This window comes from Ascaphus truei, chromosome 12 (assembly GCF_040206685.1).
Source record: "Ascaphus truei isolate aAscTru1 chromosome 12, aAscTru1.hap1, whole genome shotgun sequence".
Taxonomy (NCBI): domain Eukaryota; kingdom Metazoa; phylum Chordata; class Amphibia; order Anura; family Ascaphidae; genus Ascaphus; species Ascaphus truei.
In genome coordinates, this window is record NC_134494.1 from 44,299,298 (window position 1) to 44,319,661 (window position 20,364).

A 20,364-nucleotide genomic window follows, 5' to 3' on the forward strand; every position below is an offset into this window, starting at 1 on the left:
AGAAGTAACACTACTTCCTGGTAAAACATTTGATAAATAAATAAAAAAGGGGAACGTTCCGGGCCAATTTCCATTTGCTTTGGTGCCCTTCCATGCTACTTTGTGTGTCACACTAATAAACATCTGTATATCCACACTTACTAGGATGGCATTTCTGTATAAATATTCCATTTCAGCTTCATTTGTAAAGAAACTCGGCCTGAAGAGGAGACCTTTGTGGTCCTGAGAGCTTGCACTTGTTTAACCATGAGTTAGCTATTAAAGGTATCACTTGTCTGTTCTACGGACTAACACGGTACCATCCTTCGTGTCATATTCATGGAAAGCGTGTTGCCTACACTGGCGACACACTTTATTCAAGCTTGGCTAGTCCCACGAATTCGGGTATACCCGGGTGTATTGAGGTTTGTGACTGTTTTCTGCCCGAGTGCATTGAGTTATTTTCCAAGCAGGGATTGAAGCATTTTATTCCCGCTGGCTGCAATACTGCACAGTATATATATATATACTGCATTACAATTCATGAATTTATGCCATCTGGTAGACACGCGAAGCATTGCAGCCTATTAAATCCTAATCATTATCATTTAACAGATCAGCCGCCCATCAGCCAGGCATGAACCCAGGCTGGGAAGGCAAATGCAACGGGGCTTGTCAGAGGTCAGGAGTGGCGCATTCCAGGTATCTGCCAGGTACATACCGGGTATTTGCTCGAATAAAGTGTGTCGGTGCAGTAGGTGGACCCAGTATGGGGTAATGTTCAAAAGTGTTCCCCCATGCAACGGTTTGGGTTATGTGAGCTGTGTACCTGGGAGTGCCTACTTTTATAGTATAGTTCGATAGGTAAGGGCCTCTTATTCCTGATCTACCTGTGGGTTCTTCCTGGGGGACTACCTGCACCATCACCCGGACTTGTGCCAAGCCAGAGGGAAAGGATTTATTTACAGGGAGAATGTTAAGTGGTTGTGGTCATTGTGGAACTGTGGCTGGAAATTATAACAGAGGCCCACCCAAGGGAATTACAAACAGGATTGCAACTACAACTGGGCCGCCTGCCACCTGGTGAAATTCAAGAGGTACTCGGGGTGTTAAAGAGCCTTTAATAATTGACGGTTGCTACGCAGCGTTGCTGATGTTCCCTTTATGGAATTCGGCACTGTGTGAAAATGTGATATGTTATACATGTTGGTTCATTCGTGTTTATTGTCACCTGACCCTTGCTTGCAATAATAAAACGTATGGTTTTGGTAACTCCGTGCACAGGAGGAGGAGACAGGAGTATGCGCTGGTTAATGATTTCGTACAGCCCCTACCGTAAATTCAACCAAGGTGTATCCGAGTAACAGGTGTCCGGCCTACTTACCTTGGGACTAACCCCCTTCAGTAGCTATAGTGTATTTCCTAATAACCCTATTACGGTAACCCTAAAAGTACACGGGCTACAGTTTTATCCCCCCCCAACCCCCCAACAAAAAACATGTGAACTTTGGGTGGGAAAGTTCAGAGTTTAAACATTCCTGAAATGTAAAAACAAACATTTACAAACAAACAAATGTTCCAGCACTCACTGTCTCTAAAGAAATAATGATAATCAGCTACAGTACGCAATAGAGTCCAAATAAGAAATTAATTTAATGTAGACACAAGGAAACCATGACTTGGAGTGATGATCCACCATGGAAATAATGCCTCCGGGGTGTAAAACATGGGGAAAGAACACAGGAAAAAGGAATGAAAAAAACAAGACAGAGTGAGGGAGGGGAACACAATATGGGGAGGAGAGTATGGTAGGGGGGCAACGTTTCGAGGTGAGAACCTCTTCTTCAGGCCCGTTCCCTCTGGTCCAATGGGACCAAGAGGTACTTCCCTTGTCCCTCTTTCCCCAACAAAACGCCCAGACTTTTCCCACAAATCAAAGCACAATGTGTAACAGCAGACTAGAACAACAGTTCATTGAGATCCGCAGCAAGAGTTCCAAATTGGGGAGCAGTGTCAGGCAAAATCAAACCGCCTGTTCCGTGTCAGCACCTGTCTCCTCTGCACTCCTGCTGTGTGGGACGCTGGTCACTCTGTCTTGTTTTTTCACTCCCCTTGCCTGTGTTTTTTCCCCATATTTTACACCCCGGAGGCATTATTTCCAGGGTGGAACATCACTCCAAGCCATTGTTTCCTTGTGTGCACATTAAATTCATTTCTTATTTGGACTTTATTCCGTGGTTCATTATCATAATCTCTTTAGAGACAGCGAGTGCTGGAACATTTGTTTGTTTGTATATTGATTTTAGGGGAATTAGGGCTCCTATTGCACCCTGCAGTAAGTATCTGATTACCATTTACTAGAGTGCTGTCTATCGCTTTTTGTTTGTAAAAATAAACATTTTTCTGCTTTATTTGGAGTTTTCTTCCATTATTTTGTAACACATCATTTTTTGGAATCAACACCAAACGATCAGTGAATTTCCCCCCCACGTCCGATACATAGAATTCTAACACAGACCTGGAGTGCCCGACACAGCTACGTCATGAGGCATTAAAGGGTTATACTCACTGACTGTGCTTCACTCAGATGTTTTTGTGTGTTTGGGGGGAGTGAGGGGAGTATTGGTGATGTAACACCCATTTGTACAGTGGATTTTTCCAGCTGACCTCTGAGCAGTGTGAGCCAGACCTGCCCCTCCCTCTCTGGGTGTGTGAGCCAGACCTGCCCCTCCCTCTCTGGGTGTGTGAGCCAGACCTGCCCCTCCCTCTCTGGGCCAGTGTGAGCCAGACCTGCCCCTCCCTCTCTGGGTGTGTGAGCCAGACCCGCACCTCCCTCTCTGGGTGTGTGAGCCAGACCTGCCCCTCCCTCTCTGGGCCAGTGTGAGCCAGATCTGCCCCTCCCTCTCTGGGTGTGTGAGCCAGACCCGCACCTCCCTCTCTGGGTGTGTGAGCCAGACCCGCCCCTCCCTCTCTGGGCCAGTGTGAGCCAGACCTGCCCCTCCCTCTCTGGGTGTGTGAGCCAGACCCGCACCTCCCTCTCTGGGTGTGTGAGCCAGACCCGCACCTCCCTCTCTGGGCCAATGTGAGCCAGACTTGCCCCTCCCTCTCTGGGTGTGTGAGCCAGACCTGCCCCTCCCTCTCTGGTTGTGTGAGCCAGACCTGCCCCTCCCTCTCTGGTTGTGTGAGCCAGACCTGCCCCTCCCTCTCTGGTTGTGTGAGCCAAACCTGCCCCTCCCTCTCTGGTTGTGTGAGCCAGACCTGCCCCTCCCTCTCTGGGCCAATGTGAGCCAGACCTGCCCCTCCCTCTCTGGGTGTGTGAGCCAGACCCGCCCCTCCCTCTGGGTGTGTGAGCCAGACCTGCCCCTCCCTCTCTGGGTGTGTGAGCCAGACCTGCCCCTCCCTCTCTGGATGTGTGAGCCAGACCTGCCCCTCCCTCTCTGGGTGTGTGAGCCAGACTTGCCCCTCCCTCTCTGGGTGTGTGAGCCAGACCTGCCCCTCCCTCTCTGGGTGTGTGAGCCAGACCCGCCCCTCCCTCTCTGGGCCAGTGTGAGCCAGACCCGCCCCTCCCTCTCTGGGTGTGTGAGCCAGACCTGCCCCTCCCTCTCTGGGCCAGTGTGAGCCAGACCCGCCCCTCCCTCTCTGGGTGTGTGAGCCAGACCCGCCCCTCCCTCTCTGGGTGTGTGAGCCAGACCTGCCCCTCCCTCTCTGGGCCAGTGTGAGCCAGACCCGCCCCTCCCTCTCTGGGTGTGTGAACCAGACCTGCCCCTCCCTCTCTGGGTGTGTGAGCCAGACCCGCCCCTCCCTCTCTGGGTGTGTGAGCCAGAACCGCCCCTCCCTCTCTGGGTGTGTGAGCCAGATCTGCCCCTCCCTCTCTGGGTGTGTGAGCCAGACCCGCCCCTCCCTCTCTGGGTGTGTGAGCCAGACCCACCTCTCCCTCTCTGGGTGTGTGAGCCAGACCCGCCCCTCCCTCTCTGGGTGTGAGAGCCAGACCCGCCCCTCCCTCTCTGGGTGTGTGAGCCAGACCCGCCCCTCCCTCTCTGGGTGTGTGAGCCAGACCTGACCCTCCCTATCTGGGTGTGTGAGCCAGACCCGCCCCTCCCTCTGGGTGTGTGAGCCAGACCTGCCCCTCCCTCTCTGGGTGTGTGAGCCAGACCCGCCCCTCCCTCTGGGTGTGTGAGCCAGACCTGCCCCTCCCTCTCTGGGTGTGTGAGCCAGACCCGCCCCTCCCTCTCTGGGTGTGAGAGCCAGACCCACCCCTCCCTCTCTGGGTGTGTGAGACAGACCCACCCCTCCCTCTCTGGGTGTGTGAGCCAGACCTGACCCTCCCTCTCTGGGTGTGTGAGCCAGACCCGCCCCTCCCTCTTGGTGTGTGAGCCAGACTTGCCCCTCCCTCTCTGGGTGTGTGAGCCAGACCTGCCCCTCCCTCTCTGGGTGTGTGAGCCAGACCCGCCCCTCCCTCTCTGGGTGTGTGAGCCAGACCCGCCCCTCCCTCTCTGGGCCAGTGTGAGCCAGACCCGCCCCTCCCTCTCTGGGTGTGTGAGCCAGACCTGCCCCTCCCTCTCTGGGCCAGTGTGAGCCAGACCCGCCCCTCCCTCTCTGGGTGTGTGAGCCAGACCCGCCCCTCCCTCTCTGGGTGTGTGAGCCAGACCTGCCCCTCCCTCTCTGGGCCAGTGTGAGCCAGACCCGCCCCTCCCTCTCTGGGTGTGTGAACCAGACCTGCCCCTCCCTCTCTGGGTGTGTGAGCCAGACCCGCCCCTCCCTCTCTGGGTGTGTGAGCCAGAACCGCCCCTCCCTCTCTGGGTGTGTGAGCCAGACCTGCCCCTCCCTCTCTGGGTGTGTGAGCCAGACCTGCCCCTCCCTCTCTGGGTGTGTGAGCCAGACCTGCCCCTCCCTCTCTGGGACAGTGTGAGCCAGACCCGCCCCTCCCTCTCTGGGTGTGTGAGCCAGACCTGCCCCTCCCTCTCTGGGTGTGTGAGCCAGACCCGCCCCTCCCTCTCTGGGTGTGTGAGCCAGACCCACCCCTCCCTCTCTGGGTGTGTGAGCCAGACCCGCCCCTCCCTCTCTGGGTGTGAGAGCCAGACCCGCCCCTCCCTCTCTGGGTGTGTGAGACAGACCCGCCCCTCCCTCTCTGGGTGTGTGAGCCAGACCTGACCCTCCCTCTCTGTGTGTGTGCCAGACCCGCCCCTCCCTCTGGGTGTGTGAGCCAGACCTGCCCCTCCCTCTCTGGGTGTGTGAGCCAGACCTGCCCCTCCCTCTCTGGGTGTGTGAGCCAGACCCGCCCCTCCCTCTCTGGGTGTGAGAGCCAGACCCACCCCTCCCTCTCTGGGTGTGTGAGACAGACCCACCCCTCCCTCTCTGGGTGTGTGAGCCAGACCTGACCCTCCCTCTCTGGGTGTGTGAGACAGACCCGCCCCTCCCTCTGGGTGTGTGAGCCAGACCCGCCCCTCCCTCTCTGGGTGTGTGAGCCAGACCCGCCCCTCCCTCTCTGGGTGTGAGCCAGACCTGCCCCTCCCTCTCTGGGTGTGTGAGCCAGACCCGCCCCTCCCTCTCTGGGTGTGTGAGCCAGACCCGCCCCTCCCTCTCTGGGTGTGTGAGCCAGACCTGCACCTCCCTCTCTGGGTGTGTGAGCCAGACCCGCCCCTTCCTCTCTGGGTCACTGTGAGCCAGACCTGCCCCTCCCTCTCTGGGTGTGTGAGCCAGACCTGCCCCATCCTCTCTGGGTGTGTGAGCCAGACCCGCCCCTCCCTCTCTGAGTGTGTGAGCCAGACCCGCCCCTCCCTCTCTGGGTGTGTGAGCCAGACCTGCCCCTCCCTCTCTGGGTGTGTGAGCCAGACCTGCCCCTCCCTCTCTGGGTGTATGAGCCAGACCTGCCCCTCCCTCTCTGGGTGTGTGAGCCAGACCCGCCCCTCCCTCTCTGGGTGTGAGAGCCAGACCCGCCCCTCCCTCTCTGGGCCAGTGTGAGCCAGACCAGCCCCTCCCTCTCTGGGTGTGTGAGCCAGACCTGCCCCTCCCTCTCTGGGTGTGTGAGCCAGACCTGCCCCTCCCTCTCTGGGTGTGTGAGCCAGACCTGCCCCTCCCTCTCTGGGTGTGTGAGCCAGACCTGACCCTCCCTCTCTGGGTGTGTGAGCCAGACCCGCCCCTCCCTCTGGGTGTGTGAGCCAGACCCGCCCCTCCCTCTCTGGGTGTGTGAGCCAGACCCGCCCCTCCCTCTCTGGGTGTGAGCCAGACCTGCCCCTCCCTCTCTGGGTGTGTGAGCCAGACCCGCCCCTCCCTCTCTGGGTGTGTGAGCCAGACCCGCCCCTCCCTCTCTGGGTGTGTGAGCCAGACCTGCACCTCCCTCTCTGGGTGTGTGAGCCAGACCCGCCCCTTCCTCTCTGGGTCACTGTGAGCCAGACCTGCCCCTCCCTCTCTGGGTGTGTGAGCCAGACCCGCCCCTCCCTCTCTGAGTGTGTGAGCCAGACCCGCCCCTCCCTCTCTGGGCCAGTGTGAGCCAGACCCGCCCCTCCCTCTCTGGGTGTGTGAGCCAGACCTGCCCCTCCCTCTCTGGGTGTGTGAGCCAGACCTGCCCCTCCCTCTCTGGGTGTGTGAGCCAGACCTGCCCCTCCCTCTCTGGGTGTGTGAGCCAGACCCGCCCCTCCCTCTCTGGGTGTGAGAGCCAGACCCGCCCCTCCCTCTCTGGGCCAGTGTGAGCCAGACCCGCCCCTCCCTCTCTGGGTGTGTGAGCCAGACCTGCCCCTCCCTCTCTGGGTGTGTGAGCCAGACCTGCCCCTCCCTCTCTGGGTGTGTGAGCCAGACCTGCCCCTCCCTCTCTGGGTGTGTGAGCCAGACCCGCCCCTCCCTCTCTGGGTGTGAGAGCCAGACCCGCCCCTCCCTCTCTGGGCCAGTGTGAGCCAGACCCGCCCCTCCCTCTCTGGGTGTGTGAACCAGACCTGCCCCTCCCTCTCTGGGTGTGTGAGCCAGACCTGCCCCTCCCTCTCTGGGTGTGTGAGCCAGACCCGCCCCTCCCTCTCTGGGTGTGAGCCAGACCTGCCCCTCCCTCTCTGGGTGTGTGAGCCAGACCCGCCCCTCCCTCTCTGGGTGTGTGAGCCAGACCCGCCCCTCCCTCTCTGGGTGTGTGAGCCAGACCTGCACCTCCCTCTCTGGGTGTGTGAGCCAGACCCGCCCCTTCCTCTCTGGGTGTGAGCCAGACCTGCCCCTCCCTCTCTGGGTGTGTGAGCCAGACCCGCCCCTCCCTCTCTGGGTGTGTGAGCCAGACCTGCACCTCCCTCTCTGGGTGTGTGAGCCAGACCCGCCCCTTCCTCTCTGGGTCACTGTGAGCCAGACCTGCCCCTCCCTCTCTGGGTGTGTGAGCCAGACCTGCCCCTCCCTCTCTGGGTGTGTGAGCCAGACCCGCCCCTCCCTCTCTGAGTGTGTGAGCCAGACCCGCCCCTCCCTCTCTGGGCCAGTGTGAGCCAGACCCGCCCCTCCCTCTCTGGGTGTGTGAGCCAGACCTGCCCCTCCCTCTCTGGGTGTGTGAGCCAGACCTGCCCCTCCCTCTCTGGGTGTGTGAGCCAGACCCGCCCCTCCCTCTCTGAGTGTGTGAGCCAGACCCGCCCCTCCCTCTCTGGGTGTGAGAGCCAGACCCGCCCCTCCCTCTCTGGGCCAGTGTGAGCCAGACCCGCCCCTCCCTCTCTGGGTGTGTGAGCCAGACCTGCCCCTCCCTCTCTGGGTGTGTGAGCCAGACCTGCCCCTCCCTCTCTGGGTGTGTGAGCCAGACCTGCCCCTCCCTCTCTGGGTGTGTGAGCCAGACCCGCCCCTCCCTCTCTGGGTATGTGAGCCAGACCTGACCCTCCCTCTCTGGGTGTGTGAGCCAGACCCGCCCCTCCCTCTGGGTGTGTGAGCCAGACCCGCCCCTCCCTCTCTGGGTGTGTGAGCCAGACCTGCCCCTCCCTCTCTGGGTGTGTGAGCCAGACCTGCCCCTCCCTCTCTGGGTGTGTGAGCCAGACCCGCCCCTCCCTCTCTGGGTGTGTGAGCCAGACCTGCACCTCCCTCTCTGGGTGTGTGAGCCAGACCCGCCCCTTCCTCTCTGGGTCACTGTGAGCCAGACCTGCCCCTCCCTCTCTGGGTGTGTGAGCCAGACCCGCCCCTCCCTCTCTGGGTGTGTGAGCCAGACCTGCCCCTCCCTCTCTGGGTGTGTGAGCCAGACCCGCACCTCCCTCTCTGGGTGTGTGAGCCAGACCTGCCCCTCCCTCTCTGGGTGTGTGAGCCAGACCCGCCCCTCCCTCTCTGGGTGTGTGAGCCAGACCCGCCCCTCCCTCTCTGGGTGTGTGAGCCAGACCTGCCCCTCCCTCTCTGGGTGTGTGAGCCAGACCCGCCCCTCCCTCTCTGAGTGTGTGAGCCAGACCCGCCCCTCCCTCTCTGGGCCAGTGTGAGCCAGACCCGCCCCTCCCTCTCTGGGTGTGTGAGCCAGACCTGCCCCTCCCTCTCTGGGTGTGTGAGCCAGACCTGCCCCTCCCTCTCTGGGTGTGTGAGCCAGACCCGCACCTCCCTCTCTGGGTGTGTGAGCCAGACCCGCCCCTCCCTCTCTGGGTGTGTGAGCCAGACCTGCCCCTCCCTCTCTGGGTGTGTGAGCCAGACCCGCCCCTCCCTCTCTGGGTGTGTGAGCCAGACCCGCCCCTCCCTCTCTGGGTGTGTGAGCCAGACCTGCCCCTCCCTCTCTGGGTGTGTGAGCCAGACCTGCCCCTCCCTCTCTGGGTGTGTGAGCCAGACCCGCCCCTCCCTCTCTGGGTGTGAGAGCCAGACCCGCCCCTCCCTCTCTGGGCCAGTGTGAGCCAGACCCGCCCCTCCCTCTCTGGGTGTGTGAACCAGACCTGCCCCTCCCTCTCTGGGTGTGTGAGCCAGACCTGCCCCTCCCTCTCTGGGTGTGTGAGCCAGACCTGCCCCTCCCTCTCTGGGTGTGTGAGCCAGACCCGCCCCTCCCTCTCTGGGTGTGTGAGCCAGACCTGACCCTCCCTCTCTGGGTGTGTGAGCCAGACCCGCCCCTCCCTCTGGGTGTGTGAGCCAGACCCGCCCCTCCCTCTCTGGGTGTGTGAGCCAGACCCGCCCCTCCCTCTCTGGGTGTGAGCCAGACCTGCCCCTCCCTCTCTGGGTGTGTGAGCCAGACCCGCCCCTCCCTCTCTGGGTGTGTGAGCCAGACCCGCCCCTCCCTCTCTGGGTGTGTGAGCCAGACCTGCACCTCCCTCTCTGGGTGTGTGAGCCAGACCCGCCCCTTCCTCTCTGGGTGTGAGCCAGACCTGCCCCTCCCTCTCTGGGTGTGTGAGCCAGACCCGCCCCTCCCTCTCTGGGTGTGTGAGCCAGACCTGCACCTCCCTCTCTGGGTGTGTGAGCCAGACCCGCCCCTTCCTCTCTGGGTCACTGTGAGCCAGACCTGCCCCTCCCTCTCTGGGTGTGTGAGCCAGACCTGCCCCTCCCTCTCTGGGTGTGTGAGCCAGACCCGCCCCTCCCTCTCTGAGTGTGTGAGCCAGACCCGCCCCTCCCTCTCTGGGCCAGTGTGAGCCAGACCCGCCCCTCCCTCTCTGGGTGTGTGAGCCAGACCTGCCCCTCCCTCTCTGGGTGTGTGAGCCAGACCTGCCCCTCCCTCTCTGGGTGTGTGAGCCAGACCCGCCCCTCCCTCTCTGAGTGTGTGAGCCAGACCCGCCCCTCCCTCTCTGGGTGTGAGAGCCAGACCCGCCCCTCCCTCTCTGGGCCAGTGTGAGCCAGACCCGCCCCTCCCTCTCTGGGTGTGTGAGCCAGACCTGCCCCTCCCTCTCTGGGTGTGTGAGCCAGACCTGCCCCTCCCTCTCTGGGTGTGTGAGCCAGACCTGCCCCTCCCTCTCTGGGTGTGTGAGCCAGACCCGCCCCTCCCTCTGGGTGTGTGAGCCAGACCCGCCCCTCCCTCTCTGGGTGTGTGAGCCAGACCTGCCCCTCCCTCTCTGGGTGTGTGAGCCAGACCCGCCCCTCCCTCTCTGGGTATGTGAGCCAGACCCGCCCCTCCCTCTCTGGGTGTGTGAGCCAGACCTGCACCTCCCTCTCTGGGTGTGTGAGCCAGACCCGCCCCTTCCTCTCTGGGTCACTGTGAGCCAGACCTGCCCCTCCCTCTCTGGGTGTGTGAGCCAGACCCGCCCCTCCCTCTCTGGGTGTGTGAGCCAGACCTGCCCCTCCCTCTCTGGGTGTGTGAGCCAGACCTGCCCCTCCCTCTCTGGGTGTGTGAGCCAGACCTGCCCCTCCCTCTCTGGGTGTGTGAGCCAGACCCGCCCCTCCCTCTCTGGGTGTGAGAGCCAGACCCGCCCCTCCCTCTCTGGGCCAGTGTGAGCCAGACCCGCCCCTCCCTCTCTGGGTGTGTGAGCCAGACCTGCCCCTCCCTCTCTGGGTGTGTGAGCCAGACCTGCCCCTCCCTCTCTGGGTGTGTGAGCCAGACCTGCCCCTCCCTCTCTGGGTGTGTGAGCCAGACCCGCCCCTCCCTCTCTGGGTGTGAGAGCCAGACCCGCCCCTCCCTCTCTGGGCCAGTGTGAGCCAGACCCGCCCCTCCCTCTCTGGGTGTGTGAACCAGACCTGCCCCTCCCTCTCTGGGTGTGTGAGCCAGACCTGCCCCTCCCTCTCTGGGTGTGTGAGCCAGACCTGCCCCTCCCTCTCTGGGTGTGTGAGCCAGACCCGCCCCTCCCTCTCTGGGTGTGTGAGCCAGACCTGACCCTCCCTCTCTGGGTGTGTGAGCCAGACCCGCCCCTCCCTCTGGGTGTGTGAGCCAGACCCGCCCCTCCCTCTCTGGGTGTGTGAGCCAGACCCGCCCCTCCCTCTCTGGGTGTGAGCCAGACCTGCCCCTCCCTCTCTGGGTGTGTGAGCCAGACCCGCCCCTCCCTCTCTGGGTGTGTGAGCCAGACCCGCCCCTCCCTCTCTGGGTGTGTGAGCCAGACCTGCACCTCCCTCTCTGGGTGTGTGAGCCAGACCCGCCCCTTCCTCTCTGGGTGTGAGCCAGACCTGCCCCTCCCTCTCTGGGTGTGTGAGCCAGACCCGCCCCTCCCTCTCTGGGTGTGTGAGCCAGACCTGCACCTCCCTCTCTGGGTGTGTGAGCCAGACCCGCCCCTTCCTCTCTGGGTCACTGTGAGCCAGACCTGCCCCTCCCTCTCTGGGTGTGTGAGCCAGACCTGCCCCTCCCTCTCTGGGTGTGTGAGCCAGACCCGCCCCTCCCTCTCTGAGTGTGTGAGCCAGACCCGCCCCTCCCTCTCTGGGCCAGTGTGAGCCAGACCCGCCCCTCCCTCTCTGGGTGTGTGAGCCAGACCTGCCCCTCCCTCTCTGGGTGTGTGAGCCAGACCTGCCCCTCCCTCTCTGGGTGTGTGAGCCAGACCCGCCCCTCCCTCTCTGAGTGTGTGAGCCAGACCCGCCCCTCCCTCTCTGGGTGTGAGAGCCAGACCCGCCCCTCCCTCTCTGGGCCAGTGTGAGCCAGACCCGCCCCTCCCTCTCTGGGTGTGTGAGCCAGACCTGCCCCTCCCTCTCTGGGTGTGTGAGCCAGACCTGCCCCTCCCTCTCTGGGTGTGTGAGCCAGACCTGCCCCTCCCTCTCTGGGTGTGTGAGCCAGACCCGCCCCTCCCTCTCTGGGTATGTGAGCCAGACCTGACCCTCCCTCTCTGGGTGTGTGAGCCAGACCCGCCCCTCCCTCTGGGTGTGTGAGCCAGACCCGCCCCTCCCTCTCTGGGTGTGTGAGCCAGACCTGCCCCTCCCTCTCTGGGTGTGTGAGCCAGACCCGCCCCTCCCTCTCTGGGTGTGTGAGCCAGACCCGCCCCTCCCTCTCTGGGTGTGTGAGCCAGACCTGCACCTCCCTCTCTGGGTGTGTGAGCCAGACCCGCCCCTTCCTCTCTGGGTCACTGTGAGCCAGACCTGCCCCTCCCTCTCTGGGTGTGTGAGCCAGACCCGCCCCTCCCTCTCTGGGTGTGTGAGCCAGACCTGCCCCTCCCTCTCTGGGTGTGTGAGCCAGACCCGCACCTCCCTCTCTGGGTGTGTGAGCCAGACCTGCCCCTCCCTCTCTGGGTGTGTGAGCCAGACCCGCCCCTCCCTCTCTGGGTGTGTGAGCCAGACCCGCCCCTCCCTCTCTGGGTGTGTGAGCCAGACCTGCCCCTCCCTCTCTGGGTGTGTGAGCCAGACCCGCCCCTCCCTCTCTGAGTGTGTGAGCCAGACCCGCCCCTCCCTCTCTGGGCCAGTGTGAGCCAGACCCGCCCCTCCCTCTCTGGGTGTGTGAGCCAGACCTGCCCCTCCCTCTCTGGGTGTGTGAGCCAGACCTGCCCCTCCCTCTCTGGGTGTGTGAGCCAGACCCGCACCTCCCTCTCTGGGTGTGTGAGCCAGACCCGCCCCTCCCTCTCTGGGTGTGTGAGCCAGACCTGCCCCTCCCTCTCTGGGTGTGTGAGCCAGACCCGCCCCTCCCTCTCTGGGTGTGTGAGCCAGACCCGCCCCTCCCTCTCTGGGTGTGTGAGCCAGACCTGCCCCTCCCTCTCTGGGTGTGTGAGCCAGACCTGCCCCTCCCTCTCTGGGTGTGTGAGCCAGACCCGCCCCTCCCTCTCTGGGTGTGAGAGCCAGACCCGCCCCTCCCTCTCTGGGCCAGTGTGAGCCAGACCCGCCCCTCCCTCTCTGGGTGTGTGAACCAGACCTGCCCCTCCCTCTCTGGGTGTGTGAGCCAGACCTGCCCCTCCCTCTCTGGGTGTGTGAGCCAGACCTGCCCCTCCCTCTCTGGGTGTGTGAGCCAGACCCGCCCCTCCCTCTCTGGGTGTGTGAGCCAGACCTGACCCTCCCTCTCTGGGTGTGTGAGCCAGACCCGCCCCTCCCTCTGGGTGTGTGAGCCAGACCCGCCCCTCCCTCTCTGGGTGTGTGAGCCAGACCCGCCCCTCCCTCTCTGGGTGTGAGCCAGACCTGCCCCTCCCTCTCTGGGTGTGTGAGCCAGACCCGCCCCTCCCTCTCTGGGTGTGTGAGCCAGACCCGCCCCTCCCTCTCTGGGTGTGTGAGCCAGACCTGCACCTCCCTCTCTGGGTGTGTGAGCCAGACCCACCCCTTCCTCTCTGGGTGTGAGCCAGACCTGCCCCTCCCTCTCTGGGTGTGTGAGCCAGACCCGCCCCTCCCTCTCTGGGTGTGTGAGCCAGACCTGCACCTCCCTCTCTGGGTGTGTGAGCCAGACCCGCCCCTTCCTCTCTGGGTCACTGTGAGCCAGACCTGCCCCTCCCTCTCTGGGTGTGTGAGCCAGACCTGCCCCTCCCTCTCTGGGTGTGTGAGCCAGACCCGCCCCTCCCTCTCTGAGTGTGTGAGCCAGACCCGCCCCTCCCTCTCTGGGCCAGTGTGAGCCAGACCCGCCCCTCCCTCTCTGGGTGTGTGAGCCAGACCTGCCCCTCCCTCTCTGGGTGTGTGAGCCAGACCTGCCCCTCCCTCTCTGGGTGTGTGAGCCAGACCCGCCCCTCCCTCTCTGAGTGTGTGAGCCAGACCCGCCCCTCCCTCTCTGGGTGTGAGAGCCAGACCCGCCCCTCCCTCTCTGGGCCAGTGTGAGCCAGACCCGCCCCTCCCTCTCTGGGTGTGTGAGCCAGACCTGCCCCTCCCTCTCTGGGTGTGTGAGCCAGACCTGCCCCTCCCTCTCTGGGTGTGTGAGCCAGACCTGCCCCTCCCTCTCTGGGTGTGTGAGCCAGACCCGCCCCTCCCTCTCTGGGTATGTGAGCCAGACCTGACCCTCCCTCTCTGGGTGTGTGAGCCAGACCCGCCCCTCCCTCTGGGTGTGTGAGCCAGACCCGCCCCTCCCTCTCTGGGTGTGTGAGCCAGACCTGCCCCTCCCTCTCTGGGTGTGTGAGCCAGACCCGCCCCTCCCTCTCTGAGTGTGTGAGCCAGACCCGCCCCTCCCTCTCTGGGTGTGTGAGCCAGACCTGCACCTCCCTCTCTGGGTGTGTGAGCCAGACCCGCCCCTTCCTCTCTGGGTCACTGTGAGCCAGACCTGCCCCTCCCTCTCTGGGTGTGTGAGCCAGACCCGCCCCTCCCTCTCTGGGTGTGTGAGCCAGACCTGCCCCTCCCTCTCTGGGTGTGTGAGCCAGACCCGCACCTCCCTCTCTGGGTGTGTGAGCCAGACCTGCCCCTCCCTCTCTGGGTGTGTGAGCCAGACCCGCCCCTCCCTCTCTGGGTGTGTGAGCCAGACCCGCCCCTCCCTCTCTGGGTGTGTGAGCCAGACCTGCCCCTCCCTCTCTGGGTGTGTGAGCCAGACCCGCCCCTCCCTCTCTGAGTGTGTGAGCCAGACCCGCCCCTCCCTCTCTGGGCCAGTGTGAGCCAGACCCGCCCCTCCCTCTCTGGGTGTGTGAGCCAGACCTGCCCCTCCCTCTCTGGGTGTGTGAGCCAGACCTGCCCCTCCCTCTCTGGGTGTGTGAGCCAGACCCGCACCTCCCTCTCTGGGTGTGTGAGCCAGACCCGCCCCTCCCTCTCTGGGTGTGTGAGCCAGACCTGCCCCTCCCTCTCTGGGTGTGTGAGCCAGACCCGCCCCTCCCTCTCTGGGTGTGTGAGCCAGACCCGCCCCTCCCTCTCTGGGTGTGTGAGCCAGACCTGCCCCTCCCTCTGGGTGTGTGAGCCAGACCCGCCCCTCCCTCTCTGGGTGTGTGAGCCAGACCCGCCCCTCCCTCTCTGGGTGTGTGAGCCAGACCTGCCCCTCCCTCTCTGGGTGTGTGAGCCAGACCCGCCCCTCCCTCTCTGGGTGTGTGAGCCAGAGGTCGGGTCCAACCTCCGTGTCTGGCTGCCGGGGCCTTAGTTTCCTGTGGAGCCCTCACACCGAGCCCCTCTCCTGACAGTCTACCCATGTTCCTCTTAGCGCCAGAAGTTGGGCCCACCTTGTGCATCTGCCCAGCTACCCACTGCCGCGGGACACGTGTCCTCACCCACCCCCTGCCCCACATTGCCCAAAAGGCGGGAGTTTGAGTGAAAGAGAGGGGATTGAGTGTGAGAGTTAGAGAGGAGGGGGAAGAGTGAGAGTTGGAGAGGAGGGGGAAAGAGTGGGAGAGAGGGAGAGGAGGGGGAAGTGTGACAATTAGAGAGGAGGGGGGAGAGTGAGAGAGTTAGGGTGGAAGGGGGAGAGTGACAGAGTTATAAAGGAGGAGAAGGGAGAGTGAATTAGAGAGGAGGGGAGAGCTAGAGAGAAAGGTTGGAGATTTAGAGGAGTGTGGGAAAGTTAGCTAGGAGGAGTGGGGAGAGTTAGAGAAGCAGAGAGAGATATGGAGGAAGAGTTAGAGAAGCAGAGAGAGATAGAGAGGAGGGAGAGTTAGAGAAGCAGAGAGAGATATGGAGGAAGAGTTAGAGAAGCAGAGAGAGAAATGGAGGAAGAGTTAGAGAAGCAGAGAGAGATAGAGAGGAGGGAGAGTTAGAGAAGCAGAGAGAGATATGGAGGAAGAGTTAGAGAAGCAGAGAGAGATATGGAGGAAGAGTTAGAGAAGCAGAGAGCTAGAGAGTTGTTAGAGATAAGAAGCGAGTTAGAGAGGGGGGAGAGAGTTAGAGAGATGGGGGTGAGAGAGAGTGACAGAGGGGGATGGTTACATTTAGTTTTTTTCCACTTGGGCCCAAAAATTGTAGTTACGCCGCTGCCCCCAACCCTGCCAGCGGGTGTCCTACCTGAAGCACCAGCAGCATCTGCACGATGGAGGGTGGGATCTGGGACTGCACCGTGGGGAGAGTCTCACCCAGATTCACCTTTAACAGGACCGAGTCTCGGAAGCCGAGCAGAGCGATCTGACGGATGGTGAGCTCCTGGCCCTAAACAGCACACACAGGGCAGCGGGTTACCCAACGGAAAGCAGAATACTACGGGGAGACCTCCGTGTACTGACTCCTCGCTAGTTATGTGTCCATCAGTGACCACTTCCATGCATTGAAAGGGTTAGTGGCATGTGCAGGAGGCTGGGTGTAGTGGTTAAGGCGTTAGTCTTCATTGCTCAATGTCAAGAGTTCAGGTCCTGCCCAGGCTACTCTTGGATATTAACCTCATCTCCATATGCCCCCCCCGGGTACATATCGCAGTGTCAAACTCCTGTGCTGGGGCAGAGAGGCGGATAATGTTAACTTTGCGTGTTAATCATTCATTCCCTAGGGGATTAATGCTGCTACGTAACGGCAGCAGCGAGAAGAAAATACGATTAAACGTTAATTAATACCTTGGATTTCAGGCTACAGCGGAATTAATTAGGGCACTTTCAGCCAGACTGCAAGAAACGTGCGCTAGCGTTATGCAAAGCTGATTATCCAGCGTACAAAGTGCTGGACGTGGTAATAATTACCGGTACGCATCGCTGTCCCACAAAGCTTGCACTCTAATTTTGGTGCAGAATTACAGATGGCGTAAAGTGACACAATGGTGGCACTGGAAGCCCGCGTTTTTCTAACACTTCAAAGGACAGCGTCTGAACCACAATTCCCAATTAAATGCAGATTTATTGCACTTGCCTGGACTGGGTAAAATATGGCCTGGAGTGTTGGCAGGATCTCCGTGAAGAAATGGTCCCACAGCTCGGCCAGAATCCCCAGGCGGTCTCCACCTTAATACATGGAAAGGTTGTAATTAGCGCCGACCCAGAAACGTCGCTTTACAAACAGCATCCTTAATTAACATTACGGGAGAAAGGTCGGGGTTAACTCCAACAGAAGTAAAGGCGCCGCCATTGTGTGGAAGCGGCTCGCGCAGACGGGACGGAGCCACAGAAGTCTCCTCCTTGTAGCCACAGACGGGACCAGAGCTGATGTAACAACTCCCGTCCCAATAGGTTTTCTCTGAGGGATAAAGGGCCATAGTTACTGTGCAGCGTTGGGTCACTGGGTCGTGAATGGGCCATACGGTGCAATATCGCCTCGCACCACTTGGTAGCCATGGCCCAAACTTGCTGGCATCTATTCACATAGGTGGGTGTGAGCGGACATGGTGACATTGGTGACCGTGCATCCCCGTGTGTGTCGTATTAAATATCGTTCTCTCTCTCCCTCTATTCAGTACAGCAAGAACCAGGACGCACAGGGTTAAAAATATATACGCTGACAAATACTGGCGCCTGGCTGCGTCTATGCAATAACCTGACTGGCGCCAGTTTCATGTGTGCGCACGTCGATCAGCGACGAGGGACTTATGGAGCGATTAGGGGGCGTCGGGGGGCGTGGTTACGGTTGCATTTTGGCGCGGGTCTGCGTATTAAGAGCTGTGCGACTCGGCGGTTTTATTTTGCGTTACATTTCTCTGTCACCCGAAAGGTGGAGCAAGTCGTGTTTTGGGCGCACAAAACGAACGCAGAGTGCGTCAATCTATACAACAGAAGGAATGATATGTTTTCAGTGCCCCCCAAAAAGTCAATTATTTGAATGTCAACCCCCCCTCTTTATAGCAGAGACCCCCTGATTTTTTGCTGCAAATAAATCGTTTTATTCTTCATCCTCTTCGCTGACTCATACGAGTGGCGCAGCGGTTTTTGGCTTGTTGCCAGTTTTATCCCTTGATTTCTCGCTGAGCGCGCTGGACAGACACATTGTAGCGATCTATTTAAGCGCGCCGAGCGCGCGCGCCGCTCAGCTTCACTCTGGACGCCGCAGCCTTGCTCTTCTCATTATTTTGAAGAGGGCTGCGTCTCTCTCCCTCTCTTTCAAGGTGAGGCCGCGCTGAATGCATTAGGCATGAATTAGTCGGGCGTGTGTACGCTGCGTGTATCACCTTTAATGGGGAATATCAGTTGGATCCGTCAGCGCACAGCCTCCATTATATAATACCCTGTAGGAGTTAGGAAACATCGAGATAAAACGCTGGACTCAAAAACCCTCCGATTCTGGATTGTGGAGTAACCAGGAGACTGACGTAATCTAATAACCATGCACTTTCCCTAACACCACACAATGTGTCACAGTGCCGCTTTCTCCCTGAATAATGTTCCCTGCACCCAATGCATGAGAGTGGAAGATGAGCAAGCCTCTCCCAGATCTCCCGTTTCGGCCACCACGTCCCCTGTATGTCTCTCCCCGCGTCAGACAGCGACGACTCACCTTCATACAGTTTAATTTTGTCTTCCATAACGATCAGGCCCTTTACCAGCAGCTGGTTCTGCAAACACAAGGAGCTGTGTGGGGTTATATAGTCTGTAATCTGTGGGGTTATATAGTCTGTGCTCAGTGGGATTATATAGTCTGTGCTCAGTGGGGTTATATAGTCTGGGCTCTGTGGGGTTATATAGTCTGTAATCTGTGGGGTTATATAGTCTGTGCTCAGTGGGATTATATAGTCTGTGCTCTGTGGGGTTATATAGTCTGTGCTCTGTGGGGTTATATAGTCTGTGCTCTGTGGGGTTATATAGTCTGTGCTCTGTGGGATTATATAGTCTGTGCTCTGTGGGATTATATAGTCTGAGCTCTGTGGGATTATATAGTCTGTGCTCTGTGGGATTATATAGTCTGTGCTCTGTGGGGTTATATAGTCTGTGCTCTGTGGGATTATATAGTCTGTGCTCTGTGGGGTTATATAGTCTGTGCTCTGTGGGATTATATAGTCTGTGCTCTGTGGGATTATATAGTCTGAGCTCTGTGGGATTATATAGTCTGTGCTCTGTAGGATTATCTAGTAGTCTGTGCTCTGTACTGTGTAATGTGGGGACATGTTCTGGTCCCGGCACAAAGAAGCCACATGCTATCGGCCTCTGTGGCAATGCAAAGCCTCCTTTATGTTGGACGGAGAGTTGATGCATCGTAGTGAATAAATAATAATAGTTATCTATTCAGCCCAATTTATACAAGAAGGGAAATGTGCTAATGAGATGGCTTTCCGCGGCGGTTTGATCTCGGGTGAGCGTGGTATGATGGAAGCGTGTGCATCAGACATCACAGGACAGGCGGGGCAGACACGCAATTAGGCCAAACACTAAAAACAAAACCAGTAGGGGCGTCTGAAACCAGTGAGGATGTTCCCCCGCCCAGCACACCCCGGGAGCTGCTGCTGACACAAGCCACGGCTGTAATACACGTAACGTTTAAGGCGTCGGTCCGATAATGGCCGCGCCGTCGCTTTGATGCTGTTTAACAGATCAGCACGAGCTCTTCCCAGGTGTAATTATAATGCTCGCTGCTTCCCAAACCTCGCAGGTCTCTGCTTCACCTGTGCACGTGGCGGTTTCTTTTACCTGGAAATAATCTGTGACGAAGGATCCGAGTTCACTTTTCAGCAAATGCCTGAAAAAAACAAAAAAAATCAGCAATAAACAGGATAGATAAGGGTTTCCGGCCTGAGCAAACATCGCTGCAGCTCTGCACACGTGGACGGGACGTGTCACCCAGCGTGATACTGTGTGTGGAGGGGATGTGTGAGCCTTCGTGGCACTGTGTGTGTAGGGGACGTGTGAGCCTGCGTGGCACTGTGTGTGGAGGGGTCGTGTGAGCCTGCGTGGCACTGTGTGTGTAGGGGACGTGTGAGCCTGCGTGGCACTGTGTGTGGAGGGGTCGTGTGAGCCTGCGTGGCACTGTGTGTGGAGGGGTCGTGTGAGCCTGCGTGGCACTGTGTGTGTAGGGGACGTGTGAGCCTGCGTGGCACTGTGTGTGTAGGGGACGTGTGAGCCTGCGTGGCACTGTGTGTGGAGGGGTCGTGTGAGCCTGCGTGGCACTGTGTGTGGAGGGGACGTGTGAGCCTGCGTGGCACTGTGTGTGGAGGGGTCGTGTGAGCCTGCGTGGCACTGTGTGGAGGGGACGTGTGAGCCTGCGTGGCACTGTGTGTGGAGGGGACGTGTGAGCCTGCGTGGCACTGAGTGGAGGGGACGTGTGAGCCTGCGTGGCACTGTGTGGAGGGGACGTGTGAGCCTGCGTGGCACTGTGTGTGGAGGGGACGTGTGAGCCTGCGTGGCACTGTGTGTGTAGGGGATGTGAGCCTGCGTGGCACTGTGTGTGTAGGGGACGTGTGAGCCTGCGTGGCACTGTGTGTGGAGGGGACGTGTGAGCCTGCGTGGCACTGTGTGGAGGGGACATGTGAGCCTGCGTGGCACTGTGTGTGGAGGGGTCGTGTGAGCCTGCGTGGCACTGTGTGGAGGAGACGTGTGAGCCTGCGTGGCACTGTGTGTGGAGGGGACGTGTGAGCCTGCGTGGCACTGTGTGTGTAGGGGATGTGAGCCTGCGTGGCACTGTGTGTGTAGGGGACGTGTGAGCCTGCGTGGCACTGTGTGGAGGGGACGTGTGAGCCTGCGTGGCACTGTGAGTGGAGGGGACGTGTGAGCCTACGTGGCATTGTGTGTGTAGGGGATGTGAGCCTGCGTGGCACTGTGTGTGTAGGGGATGTGAGCCTGCGTGGCACTGTGTGGAGGGGACGTGTGAGCCTGCGTGGCACTGTGTGGAGGGGACGTGTGAGCCTGCGTGGCACTGTGTGTG

The 20,364-nt window shown here is 60.4% G+C and overlaps 1 protein-coding gene across 3 annotated transcripts in view; it reads right to left on the minus strand.

The window, feature by feature from the left end:
* The window catches only part of PRR5L (proline rich 5 like), a 54,190-nt gene that overhangs the window by 11,554 nt on the left and 22,272 nt on the right, over positions 1–20,364 (minus strand). For all 3 annotated transcript variants that reach the window (XM_075567554.1, XM_075567553.1, XM_075567552.1), the window contains exons 4-7: positions 19,134–19,182; positions 18,007–18,064; positions 16,432–16,523; positions 15,604–15,744 (exon numbers count right to left, since the gene is read on the minus strand). In XM_075567554.1, the coding sequence (XP_075423669.1) occupies positions 15,604–15,744; positions 16,432–16,523; positions 18,007–18,064; positions 19,134–19,182 (340 nt within the window). The remainder of the gene's footprint in view (positions 1–15,603; positions 15,745–16,431; positions 16,524–18,006; positions 18,065–19,133; positions 19,183–20,364) is intronic.